This window comes from Aquila chrysaetos, chromosome 3 (assembly GCF_900496995.4).
Source record: "Aquila chrysaetos chrysaetos chromosome 3, bAquChr1.4, whole genome shotgun sequence".
In the NCBI taxonomy this organism is placed as follows: Eukaryota; Metazoa; Chordata; class Aves; order Accipitriformes; family Accipitridae; genus Aquila; species Aquila chrysaetos.
The window spans coordinates 47,146,234-47,161,879 of NC_044006.1; the positions used below are offsets into that span (position 1 = coordinate 47,146,234).

Consider the following 15,646-nt stretch of genomic DNA (forward strand, 5'->3'; position numbering starts at 1 on the left):
GATTCTTCTTAATGTTGGCCACGTGAAAATGACAATTCAGCAACGTTTGTCTGTAAGTAGTTTTTTTGCACAATATTCACAAGCAGATAATTTTTTTGATTCAACCAGAACTTCTTGTCATAAGTGACTTTTTTCAGGGATTCATTCATTTTGCTATTTTATTTGGTTTTAGTCTGAAGCATGCTACCTACCCCATTTTTCCGAATTTCTGTAGTAATTGTAATTTTCAGATGAGCAATTCTGCTGGGACAGAATGCAAGCTACATGCTCTTCACTCTATTTAGTATGTAATAATTTATGAATATTTTTTCTAACATTCTTTATTGGTAATACATGTAAAATAGAGCCTGGGTGATAATCTGCTACAAGATCCTTCTAAAAGTATGTGCCTTAACACTCTTTCTTCTTAAAAAATCTCCACCTTTGTATAGTAAATATAGCATATTTAGTAAATTTATGTATTAAATATATGTATTTATGTGTGTAGTACTTATGGATAGACAAACTTGCACACATGTATAATCCTGTACTAAAGAAAACCTGCTGGTAGTAAAGATTTATTTTTTCCTACCCAGATATAAGACTGGGATGAGACTGCAGTGGTTGGTGAATACATTCCAGATTTATTTTAGTAATTAGCATCAATTTATTTTAATAACATGAGAATGTAGTACAAGGTTATGCTTAAAAATCTAGTTATTGCATAAAAATTGAGTCTTCCCATTTCCTTTTCAGATGTTTTGTTGAGTTTACTTCTTTGAAGTGACATGCTAGCTGAGGGAAAATTTTGGCCGTTATATATGTCTGTAGTATTGATATTATCCGAATATTATTTGGCCATATGGAGTACTTGGTAGGAGCAGCCTGTGAGAGCATGTGATTATTTTTAAATTTTTTTTTTTTCTGTAAACTTTCATCTCAGTAGATGAGAATTTGGATGCTGCTTTATCGAAGAAATAATTTTATTTGGTTACCAGAACTTTCAAAATCAATTATGTAAAAGAATGTATTAAATCAAATGCTTAGATCAGAAAATGCTAAGGACTTTCAATTAAAACCAAACTTTGCCCTGCTGCACAGACAATCTCCATGAGGATTTCCAAATTTAATTTGAATTTCCATCATATGAACATTAGAAATGCATTTTAAACACCAAAAACTTATGCATGCTCATGTAATTCATATTTTCTAGCTTATTAACCCTGTCTACATGGTCCCTGCTTTTTTTCCACATATTTTGGTTTTGAAACATTGTCAGAATCAATGAATCTTTAAACCTTGGACTTTTACTGGGGATGCTTTAGTATTGCTTTTTACAGCTGATCATGTAATTGTCACTAATGTACTAGCATTAATATGTGTGATTGTTGTCATAGCATTATCCCATTTTCAATAGCTCATTTTTCAGATACTGGATCAATATAAATTGTTTAAAAAGAAATAATCAGTTAAGGAGACCTACCCACAAACAAAAATAACACAGAGCTTTTACTGTCAGTAGATTAAAGCTGATCATACTCTACATTTTTGGCACCATTTGGTGATCGGACAAACATAATTTAAGAAGTAATTAATTGCAAATTACATTTCAACGTAATTCTCTTTCCATTATCTCTGAAATGTTCTATTTAATAAGTGAAAACCATATTTTGTGGAAGTCTGCTGGAATGAAAAATTTCTCCCCCCCCTTCCCCTTACATTCTGTTTTTCAGGATGATGAAAACAGTGGCTTATGTTGAAATATTTTGTACAAATTTAAAAGAAGAAAAAGACCAAAGAAATGTGGTATTTTAAAAGAATTTATGGGTGGAGATTAATTCCAAACACTAGATCATGTCTTGTTCCCATTTATGTGGCCAATGTGGTGGGGAGGAATAAAAGGAGTTATTATTCTACCCATCCCTGTCCTGACCCATCCACAATGGCAACTCTTAGTCAAGAGACTATTAATAAGTTACTTTTTTGCATCTTGTGAGGCAAAAGAATGTGGAGTGATAGAGCTTCTCTTCCTTCTACATGTCATCCAGCAGAACTACATGTTGCATTTACACCAGCTAAGAAAATATAGGAGGCAGTTAGACCTCTTCTATTGCAGTTTGGTGTTAGGGTAGATGTTGAGTCAAAAGCTGTCAATTTCTTCTGACTAAATTATTTATTCTCTTCAAATGTCTAAATATGGTAGGAGTTAAAATATTACATAGTATAGTTAAAACCTCTGAATAGTCTCCTTTTTAATAAAATAAAGGATGCAAAATTTGCTTCACTTGTGTATATCCTATTTTTCACTGAGAAATGATGCTTTGTGTATTCTCAGTATCAGGATATACTGAGTTTTGATGTTGATACCATGTACAGTTGCGTGTATGTTGGCACAGAACATACGTATAAATGCATAAATCTTCACCATATACATAGTTGGATTTTTCTTGATCTTGCGTTTCTGTGTACCATCAGTAAAGCAGAAGAGCAGATGATAAAATTGCACAGCTTAACTGCAGTAGGAGAAAGGAAGAAGTCAGATACAGTATAGTATGTCCTTTTTTCACTAGTTCCCTGCTTCTCCCCCTGCCCCATGTGTCAGTTGTGCTCTGTGAGATGGAGGAACGAGGGTTGAGTTCACACAGCTGGCTTGCCTTACCTATAATCACATTCACGGTTAGGGACACTGCAGCCTGAAATGCATGGTTTAAGGAATATTAACTTCTGCTTACCACAGGGGAGAAAAAAGCTTAATTGGTGTGATCCAATAGCTGTATGAATGCTTCATATCTTGTAAGAAGTAAGAGGCCAGTGAAGATTGCTGACAGCGTGTCAGATTGTTCGCTTATAGTTTCCTGTGTGTTCTTGCTTATGATTCTTATGGGCCTCATGTGCATGATTCTTCAGCTCCCAGCAATGCAGATTTTCACTACAAAGCAGATAAATTGTGGGAAATTTTGTAACATCACCAATTTTCAGAAAGTAGAAAGCAACATTGTCGTATACGACCAGTCACCTGAGATCAGTCCTATTCAATATGTAGTGTAGGATGAGCAGAACATAGTACATTTGCTGTGGGTTGTGGAAGGAGAGGTTTCTGTTCTCTGCAAAGACACTGGAATTCATAGAGGTGATCCTATGCTTTCAGTTAGCCATGATAGATCTTTTAAGGCAGATTTTACACCCTACTCACATGGCAATGCAGATGGAGTTCAACCTCTTTCTCTCTGGCATACAAGGTGTTAGAAGTCATTCTGCTGTTTGGACAGAATCAGGTATTTTAAAGCACCTCCATAGCCTGTTGTAGCCATAATGAGAAGATCAGAGAGCTGAGCAGGCCCTGTATTTTTAGTTGAGTATTGGTCTATATATGTTTGATAGAAAATTAGAAGACACCTGAAATTGTCTGTTATTTTGCCAAGCATAGTCATAGCTGCTACTCGGAGACCAGTCCTTCAATTCCTGTTTTTCCTGAGATTTACAGATTCACCCTCTATGAACTAGCACTAAATTAGTGTAAAGTACTTATCTGTTTGAGAAGAAACAGAGCTCTTATCATAGTAATTGGAGATTTTTTTTAAGCATATTAAGCATTAGACTGACCTCCATTTGTTTTTCCTTGGAGTCCCACATATTCTGGGAATCTGGGATTCAAAAGAAATTGAAGAGTGGAAAGTAAGAGCTCTGCTTTATGCTCTTGGTTTAGTGCAGAAAGAGAAGTAAGGTATATACATTCTTTAGTGGTGTTAGTAAGGTAAAAAGGTTCTCATCATATATCTGTGAGATACATGGGGTAACTGCAAAGAAATGTGCATACTGTCCTGATAGCATTATGGAAAATAGTGGTCGCTTTATTGTCAGTTTTGTAGTATTCTGTGCAGTAACAGGAGAATTAAATTCCAGACTACTTTGTTAACTGTGAATAAAGTGAGATTTTTAATACCTATAAAAATCCTAAACTAATTTTAATACTTTTGTTTCTTCACAGTTGAGAATTCATTAGTCAATGTGATCAGTGGCATCCTGGAAACTCTTGAAAAATGTAGTTTATCCTGAAAACTGTAGTTTATTTATCTTGTCAGTTGCCAGGACTTCAATCTCTTGGTGACTTTCAACTCTTTGCAGTCAAGATTCCTCAGTAACTTTTTTTTTCTAGTTCAATGATTGGTATTTGTTTGTATGTGTCTTTTTATGTGTGCTTACTGTTCTGTCATAGGATTTCCTGTGGTATGTTGAAAAGGGTAAACTAGTGATCAGATTCCTGAGGTGGAGAAGGACAATAAAAGCCCAGGCTAAAGAATTTTCTACAGAATTGGCTTTTAAAATGTATTGTGATAGAAAAATAGGAAAACATCTTGGAATGCTTGGTCAAAGCCATTAAGGAGTTTCCTAGGAGCTTTTAGCAGCTGGGAAAGGAAGTACGATGTTCTGTGGAGAGTCTTTCTTTTAGATCTTACCTCAGTTCTTCCACTGAGTGCAGATTTATACCTTATAACTCAAAAACCCCTCCTCTTGTCTGCCCCATTACCATGTTCCTTAATAGTGTCTGGCAGCTGCTGCAAGTAGGTTGCCTTTAGATGTGGTTGAAATCTCTGAAGAGTCCAAATCTAGGGTCTGTAGCTCATTTCCAGCCTTCCTCCCCACCCCATACACACTTACCCAGTGGTGCCTTCTTGGCTGCTGCCAGAATGGGGGAAAAGAATTAAGGAGCAGAGATGCAGTGGAGACAGAGGTGCTAACAAGTTTGGAAGAAGGATTGATAGTCACTGCTGTTTCCCCTTGTGCCTGCCTGCCTCAGATGTTACCTCTCCACATACTCCAGTCTGTCCATAAATGGCATCGTCCCTCTCTCTCTCTCTCTCTCTCTCCCCCCAGATTTTTAGTTTAGGCAAAATAGGTGCTATATGTTATTACCTTTTGCAGCTGCCACTTTGTATATCCATATAGCTAGTGGTGTTTTAGTTTTATATTCTTATGTTTTACAGTATCTGTAAGACATTGTAAATGAGTTCCTTGAGTAACTGTTCTTTATTATCTTATTCCAAGAGTATTATTATGAGGATAATTCTTGGCCTAATTATTTCTGTTTTATCCTGGTTCTTAAAGGGCTGTTTGAGGGAAGGAATTTTCTTCAAAGTAATGGGAGTTGGCAGAGCAAATCCTAGTTGTTTGTGTTTGTAGTTTACTTGTAAACTGAAGGATGCCATAAGCTTCAGAAAAATTTCCACCACAACACATTGGTTGGGTATGGGTTCTTTAACAAGATGAATTTGGCTGAAACTGAAGATCTGGGCAAATATGTCTATGTTTGCTTAGTCAGATGTCGCAACAGGAATGTTCTTGTATCTGGAAATAAGACAGATTGGTCTGTCTTGTTTCACTGTTATAAAAACTGCTTCTGCTATTCTTAAGAAAGTTATTTGCACTGATGGAGCTATTTGTATGTAATCTGTTTATGGCATTAACATTAAAAAAAACCTGTTAAGTGTTTTGAACTAATGCATATTTGCCAAAATTTAATTGTAAAATATATGCAGCATGTGAGATGACATGCTATAGTCCCAGAGGGACTGAATGACCTCTCTGAACAATCTATAATTGCTGTTTGCTGCTTTGTTTCGTAAATAATACTGTATATAATAGTATGTATACATGAATATTTATTTATATATCATAGATTTGTTCTGTTTCTTTTAGCATAGGCTTAGATCCAAAATGGGTTACTTCCACTCTGAGTGAAGTTAGCACCCAGCTCTGGTATGGCAATTTAAAAAAGAAAGAAATGAAAAAGTTGTTTCAGCCATTTTATATAAAATTTCCCTAAGCACCTTAAATTCTTCCATGTGTCCAGAAGTGCTGCCTTAACAGCTGAAACATTTTGCTATCTCTTTTGATACATCTCCCTGACTAGCCTGATCTCTTAAACATGTTCAGATCACCTCCTCATTCAAAGGACTATTTCAGTAATTTGTTCAGTAACATTTTTACAAGTAAATATTTAATAATTTTGTTGGCGTAGACATACAGAAACCTCTTTTTCCCTCAGTGAATTTTCAGCTCTTTTCTGATATTTGGATACTCTCTAGAGAAAGAGATAAAAGTTTGAATTCCCCCAGGCAAACAAGGGAATTCGGCCAAGGTAACCCCCACGGGGGAGGTGTCTTTACCAGGAGATTTTTTTTTTTTCCAAAAGGTGGGAGAATCTGTCACCTTTCCTGTGCTTTCAGAAGGAAATAGTGGTCTCCACTGCACTTGGTGGACAGTGCCCTTTTTTTTTTTTTTTTTTTTTTTTTTTTTTTGTGAACATGTATAGTGAGACCTGATAACACAGATTTAGGTACCCTAATTATATTAGATGTGAGACAAATGATGAAATCTTCAGTCCAGTGAAGAATGTAACATTTTTGTTCATGTTCATAAATAAGTCTGTGGACACTTTAGGAAGCTAAAGTAAAAAACCTAAAGGGTTTATCAGGTATAAATGCTTTATGGATTATTAGCACTTGAGAGAGTCCTTTGAGATCCCAGTATGAATAAGGGCATCAATAAAATACCGATGTCCAACTTTAGGCATCTTCATTCCTTTCCTGAACTGACCCATATTGTTCTCATTAGACTGTAATTAGCTGCTTGGTTTTACAGTTATGAAATCGAGTAAGAGGTTTCTTAGTCTGCACAGCATTGTGAAGTAAAAGTCATGCCTTATCACAGTGTATTAATGAATGGGCACAGTTAATAAAGGCATAAAAGACACCTTAGGGTGCCTTTTCTGTAAATCTGTTGTGTTATGTAGTTGGATGCAGTGGGACAAATCCACAACCTTCTTTCTGTGGTCAGTCAATTATTTAGAACTCATTATAAACTTTGGTTTGTTTCTTCTTTTTCAGTTTATTGTATGGATCTCTTTGTGGGGAGCTTACAGAAAAACAATACTTATGTATTAAATTCTTGTTGGGATTTTAGTGCTGGGATTAATTTTGAAATTTTGTGGGTGGTTCATTAAGTCTTACAGATTTTCCCTGACAATTTATCATGTAAAAAAGATGTGTATTTTTAATTTTCCTCTGCATTGAGTCATAGTGAGTCCAGTTTCATGTCTACTTTAAAAAAAGCCAAAAAATGTTTAGTGGTTGACACACTTTATTTGCTAAAAAGAATTTTAAAGCTAAAACTGTGCAGTTTTGCTTCTGCCTTCTCTCCTTCCTCCTTTCCTTTTCTCCAAGGTGGATATATACCTTTTTTTTTTTTAATTTCACGTAATTGGAAACATTGATAAAATCTATAAATGGGAAATGATAATAATAAGAAATGCTTCTAAAAATAGTAGTAAAATTAATTTTATACTGATGTTATGGTTTAAATTAGCTGAAACTCGATGGTGTTTTTGAATGCCTCCTTATCTGGGCTTGTATCAAAATGTTTCATTACCAAATGAAGTTTTGTTACCCAATAATATAGAAAATTATAAAGATTTATAAAGTCTTATTTTTGTAAGACATAAGAAAAGGAGCTCTAGTAAACTTGGTGAATCAGTTGTTTAATACATAAAAGAGTAATCCAGTTATATATGATTAATAGAAAACTGCCTTTCTGTGACATACAGGCAAGGCTTTTGGTACCTTTTTTATTTGAATCAAAGCTAAACCAGCACAATTTTTATCACACCCACCCCCCTACCCCCGGAGATTTAGGCCAAATGATTTGAAAGTTCTTTTATGTTCCTGTGAGTAACTATTGGCTGCTTCAACTATGTCCTTATATATCTCCCTGTTATGTTGAAAATTTTCCTGACATTCCTATGCTTGTGATCATAATCTCCCTATGCCCTGATAGTCTCTTGTGAAATTGAATTAATTAATTCATGTGCCAGGTTAATTGTAGTCAGTTTGGTACATCCTCTCCCGCTCTCATCCCCTGACTTGGGAAACATCATGGAAAACGCCTTCTGAAATGCTAAATCCTTCTTTATCAGGTTCATTTGAATTCAACTGGAGCTTCTGGAAGCTAAGCAACTGTTGAAAATTAAGCAATTAGCCTGCGTGCTTAAGAAAACATCCACCATTATGGCTTATATATTGTTCTGATATTACTGATCTGAACTGTTTAATTAAAGCTTGCAAATTCACTAACAGAAATAAATTATTTTCAAACCATACCAAAATTTATTGAACTTTTCATCTGAGAAATTCTGATATGACGGTGGGATTTAAAAGGAAGATATTGTGGTTTACATAGCAGAGTGAGCATGATCCATGTTAGTGTGGAAAATTAATGTCCTCTGCTTTCCTTTTTTTGTCTTTTTGGTTACCAAAGCATTGTGTGGGTCCTTTGAAAAGTAGCTGGGGTTGGGAGAAAATGCTAGTAATTGGAGGAAGGGTAGTTACTTACTGAAGTATTTTAGAAGGGTAAAGTTCCATGAGGAAAACAGAAAAATACTGTATAATTGCAGAATAGAGAAATGCTTATAATATTGTATATTGTTTTCTCTTCTGTGAAAGTTATTTTAAATTAAGCTGAGCAAATGTTTTGCATCTTTAAGTCTTCTGTTCTAAATGAACCATACTCAATACTAAAACCTCTACTTGGTGATAATACTCTAACACCTATAAATCTTCTACAGTTGTCCTCACAGGATTTTTTTAAAGAAATTATTCAATTTTTCTACAGTTATGTAACAGCTTATGTATATTACAATGAGACGGCTATGATAGTGAAAGCAATTTAAAGTGAGCCTTTTTTTGAACGCTCACTGCTTTTTCATTGGAAAGCTAGATGGATAATCAAAACTACTAGAACTGCTGTAGTCTAGCTCAGTTCTGTTACTGTATATACATTTACAAAAACAAATTTCCAGAAAAGACTCCATTACTTTAGGGCTCAGTTCTAATAGGATAATCTACACCAAGCAGAAATGAAAATGTTTTTCAGCTATAGAGTATTAGAATCACAGATTTTGTGGTTTGTTTTTTTTTCATAGAGGCAAGAACCTAATCATGGGGCTCTACGCATAGGTCTCCTTTAGGCATGATTGTTTTTGCGTTCTTTTGATAGAGCATTTGGGTTTGTATCTGCATTTTGGACTATTATAAATGTTTCTGATGTGTATTCAAGTCACTTACCAGCTCCTAACCAGCTCTCGGCATCATCTGAAAGGTTTTGGATGTGCAACGTCCTAACTCTGGTTGTATGAATGTTGCTACTCCCCTGGGGGAATACAAGTCACAGAGCATGTTAGAGCAGAGGATAAAGCACTTTCAGCTGAAGAAATCTGACTGTAGAACAACCTTATAGAATAAGCAGCCACTTTCTTTCTTCCTTTGCTGAGCACACTAATCAGTGGCAGTCAGGGTGTCAAACACAATAAATGGACATGGCAGCCAAGTCATGTGTTACTTTGATATTTGTTGTCTTTCCTGGCCAGAAAATACAAGGCAGTTTGTGGAACGCTTGCTTTGGAGGACACTGGAGTAGATGATAATCTGACCATCTTTAGAAAATATTGAAAAGTTTGAACATCGTGAAGAGAGTCTTCAGGGAGAAAGAAACACATAATTTTAACCTTATTTATTAATCCAAATCTCTACCCAGGCATAATTCTGAGCCCATAAATAGAAAAAAAAAATAGCATTAGGGATTTAGTTATTGCTGGCAGCTTGGTGGACCAATGTCACTAAGACAGCAGTTTAAAAATCTAAGATAGCTGTAAACTCAAGGAATATTTTTAGTAATATATACATAAAATCCACAGGCAAGGTAAATAAAAAAAAGCTTTATGTAATATTTCACATGTCCATCCATGCACCTTAACTTCAATGGTTTTATAATTTGTTTTTCTGTTTTCCTCTTTCACTTGGTTATCCCTCTTTGTATGTAATTTAGTGAAATGGCTAAGACACGTTTCATTAATGAGCAGTCTAACAAAGCAATTTCACATTGTTAAAGTCAGTTGATTTAATGATTACTGTATTTGTTATGCTTGCAGATAAAAAATACATTTATATAGTGTAAACTAATGACTGATTTACTTGGATGCTGATACAAATCCTTTTGCCATTGTGGCTTCATATTTTATAAACAGTGAATTAAATGTTAGTGACTTTATTATTGAAGAAAAACATACATTTTGTAGCATGAGTGAAACAATGTATGATTTGCCAAAGTAGAAGAGAGTGGCTGAAACTCTGTGATAAGACAAAGATAGTGAGTCCATGTCCAAGTTGATTATTTCCATTTTACCCCTAGCTTGAGCCTTGTGGGGGCAATTTTATTTTCAGTCTCTGCTATTTTTGTGTTCAATAGGTAAAAATTTTATTGATTTCACTGAACTTCTTTCTCACATGAAGCATTCTGGATCAGAAGCTCAGTGTAGACACCCTCTTCCCAAGTTTGCATTCCTAATAATAATGACTTGCACAAGATCAGTCAGATTTTGCAGTCTCTGTTGTTGGTCCCTTGTAAGGACAGTGATACACATTTAAAACATTACCCTGGGGCAGTTAGGTCTTGGCCTTAATGGAAAACACCTTATTTCGTGTGGACATAAAATTTCTACATCTCTTAAATATAATATAAAAAAAAAAAAAAAAAAAAGCAGGGGGAGAGAAATCCCTGCTCCAAAATTTTGAAATGATATATTAAAGTCATTGTAAAAATTATTTATGCTGTGACTCAGATTCCAAAGTCACTGAGGCGCTTTGAAAATTTAGTTTCAGTTTTCTTTTTCTGGCATGGTTTCAAGCTGATATCTTGCTAGTCTTTTCCCTCCTAATGCTGCATTCACTGTGCTGAACTAAAGGAGTTACACTAGAGTTTTCTATGGAGAAATGGAGTCTTCCTGAAGCATTGGGAAATTTCTCCAAGTCAATTTTGTGGTATAATGTGGCTTATCCCTTAATTATTTCATGTCGAAAAGTTGCTGTCCTGTTTGATCTAGAAACAAAGACAGAAACAGTTATGTTTTACGGATTAATGGTTGATAAGCTGTTTTAAAATCACATACATAACTGAGTAGCATCATTGCTAAGTATGCAGTTGTGTCAGTTATTTCTGAGATAAAACTGAAATTGTCTTGAGGTCTCTCTATGTTTCAGGACACCTTTATCTTTAGTGGTTCTATATTAGCAGGATAAAATGGGATCGTAATACTTTTACATTGCTCCAATCTCATTGCAGTCTACACCTTCCTCAAGGGGGGCAGTGGAGGGAGAGGTGCTGATCTCCTGTCACTGGTGACCAGTGACAGGACATGAGGAAATGGAGTGAAGCTCCATCAGGGGAAGTCCAGCCTGGACATTAGGAAAAGGTTCTTCACTGAGAGGATGGTCAGTCACTGGAACAGGCTCCCCAGGGAAGTGGTCATGGCACCAAGCCTGTCAGTTCAAGGAGCGTCTGGATGATGCTCTTAGTCATACAGTTTAGTTTTAGGTAGTCCTGTGAGGAGCAGGGAGTTGGACTCGATGACCTTGAAGTCCCTTCTAACTTGAGATATTCTATGATTCATTTTATTACTTAAAACAGACAATACTGTCTTACCAGGAGAAATAATCAATGAAGTTTCATTAATCAGTTCTTACTTTGCTGGCAGAAGTAAAACCAAATTAAACTAAATGACAAATGTTTCAAATCAACAACTTTTTTTTCCCTGTAAGTAATGTTGCATGTCCCAGCACTCTCATTTGACTATTAGAACCTATTTAAGACAGGGTAATTAGTTTGTCTTTGACAAATACCAGCAAAACATGTTGCCACCTAGGAAAAGACAGGAGACCTTCAATTCCCTGAATTAGGCATCCAAAAATCCCCTGCTTGTTGTCTGCCTAATTTTGGGAAAAACTAAGACTTGCTAGGTACATCCCTGTGAGCTCTGTAGGTGCCTTTGGTTGCAGTTTTGTGTGTGCTGTTAAGCCATATTCTAATCAAGAAACTAGAGAGCATGGAACTTAGTTTCGGTGTTCTGATACAAGTGCTCTGAATTTACTCTGGGCTGTCTTACACTGTGCTCTGGGCTATTGTAGCAATACTTAATTCAATAATCAGTCACTTTCAAGAATAGGTATGCCGGGCTGTATCTTCGGAAGTCAGTATTTTCAAAGACAGTCTAAAGTTTTTGTTAACAGAATATTATTTGATGGATTAGTATGAAAGTTTTTGCAAAATGAACAATTCAGAATACTTTTTTTTTTTCTCCCCCACACTCTAGACAATTGATTTAGAAGGGTTCAAGCTGTTCATGAAGACTTTTCTGGAGGCAGAGTTACCAGATGATTTCATTGAGCATCTTTTTACATCATTTAGCAACAAAATCTCTCACTGCAGCCCGTTAATAAAAAACAAACCCCAGCACCTTTCTGGAGGTAAGTAATAAAATCACAGTATAAGAGCTGAAAGTTCCCTCCCCCTCCTATTTTACTTCTCATAGCTGTAAATATATGGAATTCTAAGGTATATGTATTTCTTTTTTTGTTCTGATGTTTGTGAAATTGCAGAAACTAACTCAATCATGAACAAGAAATACTGTGAAAGGAAATGGAAATTAAGTGGTTTCGTCTTTAATTCACAATAATGATGCAGCTGAGACACCAAGTGGACAGTATTTGTCACGTTAATGCTAATCAGATCACTATGGTTACATGATCTTGCTGCCTACTCTACTGTGTAAATACTTAGAAACCTTCAGAGCTTCATGCAGGAGGCTCCTGCTGGTGCTCTACAGTTTCTGTGCCCAGTTACTGCTGCTTCTCTTAACTGTCTAGGTGCGATACTGCTATTAGTAATGCTACATACTTATCAGCTACTGATATTTTAAACATCCTATAAGTGTTAGAAGTATTTCTTTTCCCAATGTAGAGATCTTCTTTAATGCACTTTGAAATTTTCATGCTAAACTGAACATTTTTATTATATGTAATTTTGAGTTCAGAGGACATAACATGTTAAAATACTTCCATGCAGAACAGTGTTAAAAACTGTCAACTTACAAAATTTTATAAAACGTTTACAGAAAATTTGCAGAAGAAATTTAAGGTTACCTTCCTAACTTGAAATATTTGGTTTAGCACTTTAGCAATTCGGGAACTCTATCAAAATCCAGTAGCTAAAAGCAGAAGCTAGACTAATTTAATGAAATAAATTGCATGTTTTGAACAGCTGGGATAATCAAGTGCTTAGAGCAAGTTACCGGATGGTTTGATGGGTACTTAATTGCTTGAATTCTTTATGTGAAGATTAGGTGTCTTCAAATTGCAACTCATCCAGAAGTTGTGAATTTGGTCCAAGTGCTGCCAGCTGAAATGCTAACTTTTCTTGCAGATACCAAGCACTAGATTTCCATAGATACCTCAGTGTACAATACTCATTATAGGCTTTCAGATATCACCCATTGAGTTGACCTGTTTTTTCTTTTTAGTGCATGCCACACTCAACTATGTTAAATAGATGGGTTTCAGTTATTTTTCTTTATTTAAGTTTACAGTAACTGTTATTTCCACTTCTTAGCTTTGTATTTTCTGGCAAAAACCACCAAACAAACCAACCAAAAAACCCATATTATATTATTGTCTTCTATTATATTATAATGGTCATTAACTGTAATTAGACTTAACTGAAAAAACTTCTTTATGCTAGCAAAGCTTGCTTACCACATTGAGGGTATGATTCTTCATATAATTTTTTTTTTTTCATTTGAATTGAATTCTTCAGGTATTTTTTTTATCCTTTCTAATCAGAACTGCCATGGACACATCTTGTTCCTCAAATACCTGCTGTGTAGACAGTACATTTTCAACTTCTTGGGCTTTTGTTGTTAGTTACCTAGACCGGTTCCATGTGCAGAGCAGTAGGCTTTGTAGACTATGCTGTAAGCAGTTGTGTGGAGTATTCAAAACCTTCTGTTGCTGATTACAGCTCTGATAATGACTTACTCACTGGTTTGGGCAAGTCATTTAGACCAGTGATTCAGTTCCTTGCCCTTAAAGATGCTTTGCAACAGAATCTCTAAGCGCATGTCTAAATGTATTCTTTATTGTATGCTGCAGGGTGTATTTTGGATGTCCTAATTTTCAGCATTGCATTTTTTTCAACTCTGAATATAGATTCTGTTGCCTATGAAGTCTCAGCAGCACAATTTCATTTCTACTGTCATTACTTTTAGTTTTTCATTGAAGTTTTTGTCATGTTTTCATCAATGAGTAGCATCAGCAATAAACATGCACTGTACCAGCCACCAAAATTTGTAATCTTTTACACTTAACACTTTTTGCCTGATAACTCCAATAGCAGCTACCGTTTAGTGGTGCATATTCATTTATTATGCTGTGTTTTTTACATATGTTGTCTGACTACTATTTCAAGAAAATAATCTTTTATCATTCTGGTGGTATATTTCTATGGTTTTGACATTTCATATGTAGAAATGATAACAGCTGGTTTTAGGTCATTGCCAGATTTACAGGTAAATTCTGCCCAGTATAAGCTGTACTCAGCTTTCTTCACTTTCACTATAATTCTCTCTGATAGATTTTATTCTTATGTGTGGTATAATGATAATAATAATTATTTTGGTTGTTATTGTTGTTGTTTAAACTCTATGGTAAGTTTCTTACTCTAATGCTACCTCCTAAAATTTTTTTCTCCTTCAGTCACTTTTCTGAGTTTGTAGTTAATTTTCATCTCTTTCTGTTAGTAAGGATGTCAGAAATAGTGTAATGTGAGACCAGATTAGTAGTCTTCCATGTGTATTTAGTGTGATACCAGAAGAACTGTTTGATAAATTGTTATATCCAAGCATGTTCAGAGAGACAGTTCAGTTCCCATGATACAAGAGTTATTTGTGCTTGAAAATATACTGTTCATAGTGTAATTCAATTGCATGAGATTTAAACTAGATGTTACATCTTTATAATTTGTAACATTTAAAGGGAAAAAGTGTGCATTGGTACATTTTGATGTGCAAATGAAAATTACGGAAACCTTTGTTTTAGGATTTTTAGTAATTTTTAAATGTTACCAATAACGAAAAAACCTGACCATACTGGGAAATAAATTTGTCAGAAACGTTTAACATTCTTCTGGAAAATGGAAAGGTACACGAGAGCTAGAGAAGATCACAAGGAAAGTAGCAGGGTTTATAAATCGCTCTGGCATGTGTCCGTTTTTTTACTTGGTGTTTCTTGGTCCACTCATGTCTATTTATAAATTGTATTTTCAGTTAAAGTGTCTGAAGAGAGATGGAAACAGATGCCAGGTAAGCAGCAGCACTGTAAGTCATCTGTAAGTCAGCACATTGCAGCCACCCCTCTCCCACCTCTGATTAAGAAGTAATACTTTAACCTGTACCTTGCAGCTGATGATAAGCTAAAAGATACCTTGAAATTGTATGCCTTTTCATTTGGATTTCAGGACTATACATTTTTGAGATGAGTTAGCCCAAGTTTTATAATACTTTTTATTCTGTGCATAAAACTCATGTAAGACTGGAATGTGAACTATTTGTGTAAATTATGTGATTAAAGCTAGCATCTTAATTGATTAACATTTATAAAATGTCTTAATTTTAAGGACACTTAACCAACACACAAGCTTATTTAATAGAACATTGCCCTATTAAATCTTTTTATTAATTTAAATATTTACTTTCAGTGTTTATTATCTGCCTGAAACCATGAACATG

General features: G+C 35.1%; 1 protein-coding gene across 7 annotated transcripts in view; it reads left to right on the plus strand.

Annotated features, from left to right (window-relative positions):
* Positions 1–15,646, plus strand: part of DGKB (diacylglycerol kinase beta) — a 368,055-nt gene that overhangs the window by 81,515 nt on the left and 270,894 nt on the right. For all 7 annotated transcript variants that reach the window (XM_030010154.2, XM_030010155.2, XM_041122700.1 and 4 more), the window contains 2 exons: positions 12,179–12,332; positions 15,185–15,220. In XM_030010154.2, the coding sequence (XP_029866014.1) occupies positions 12,179–12,332; positions 15,185–15,220 (190 nt within the window). The remainder of the gene's footprint in view (positions 1–12,178; positions 12,333–15,184; positions 15,221–15,646) is intronic.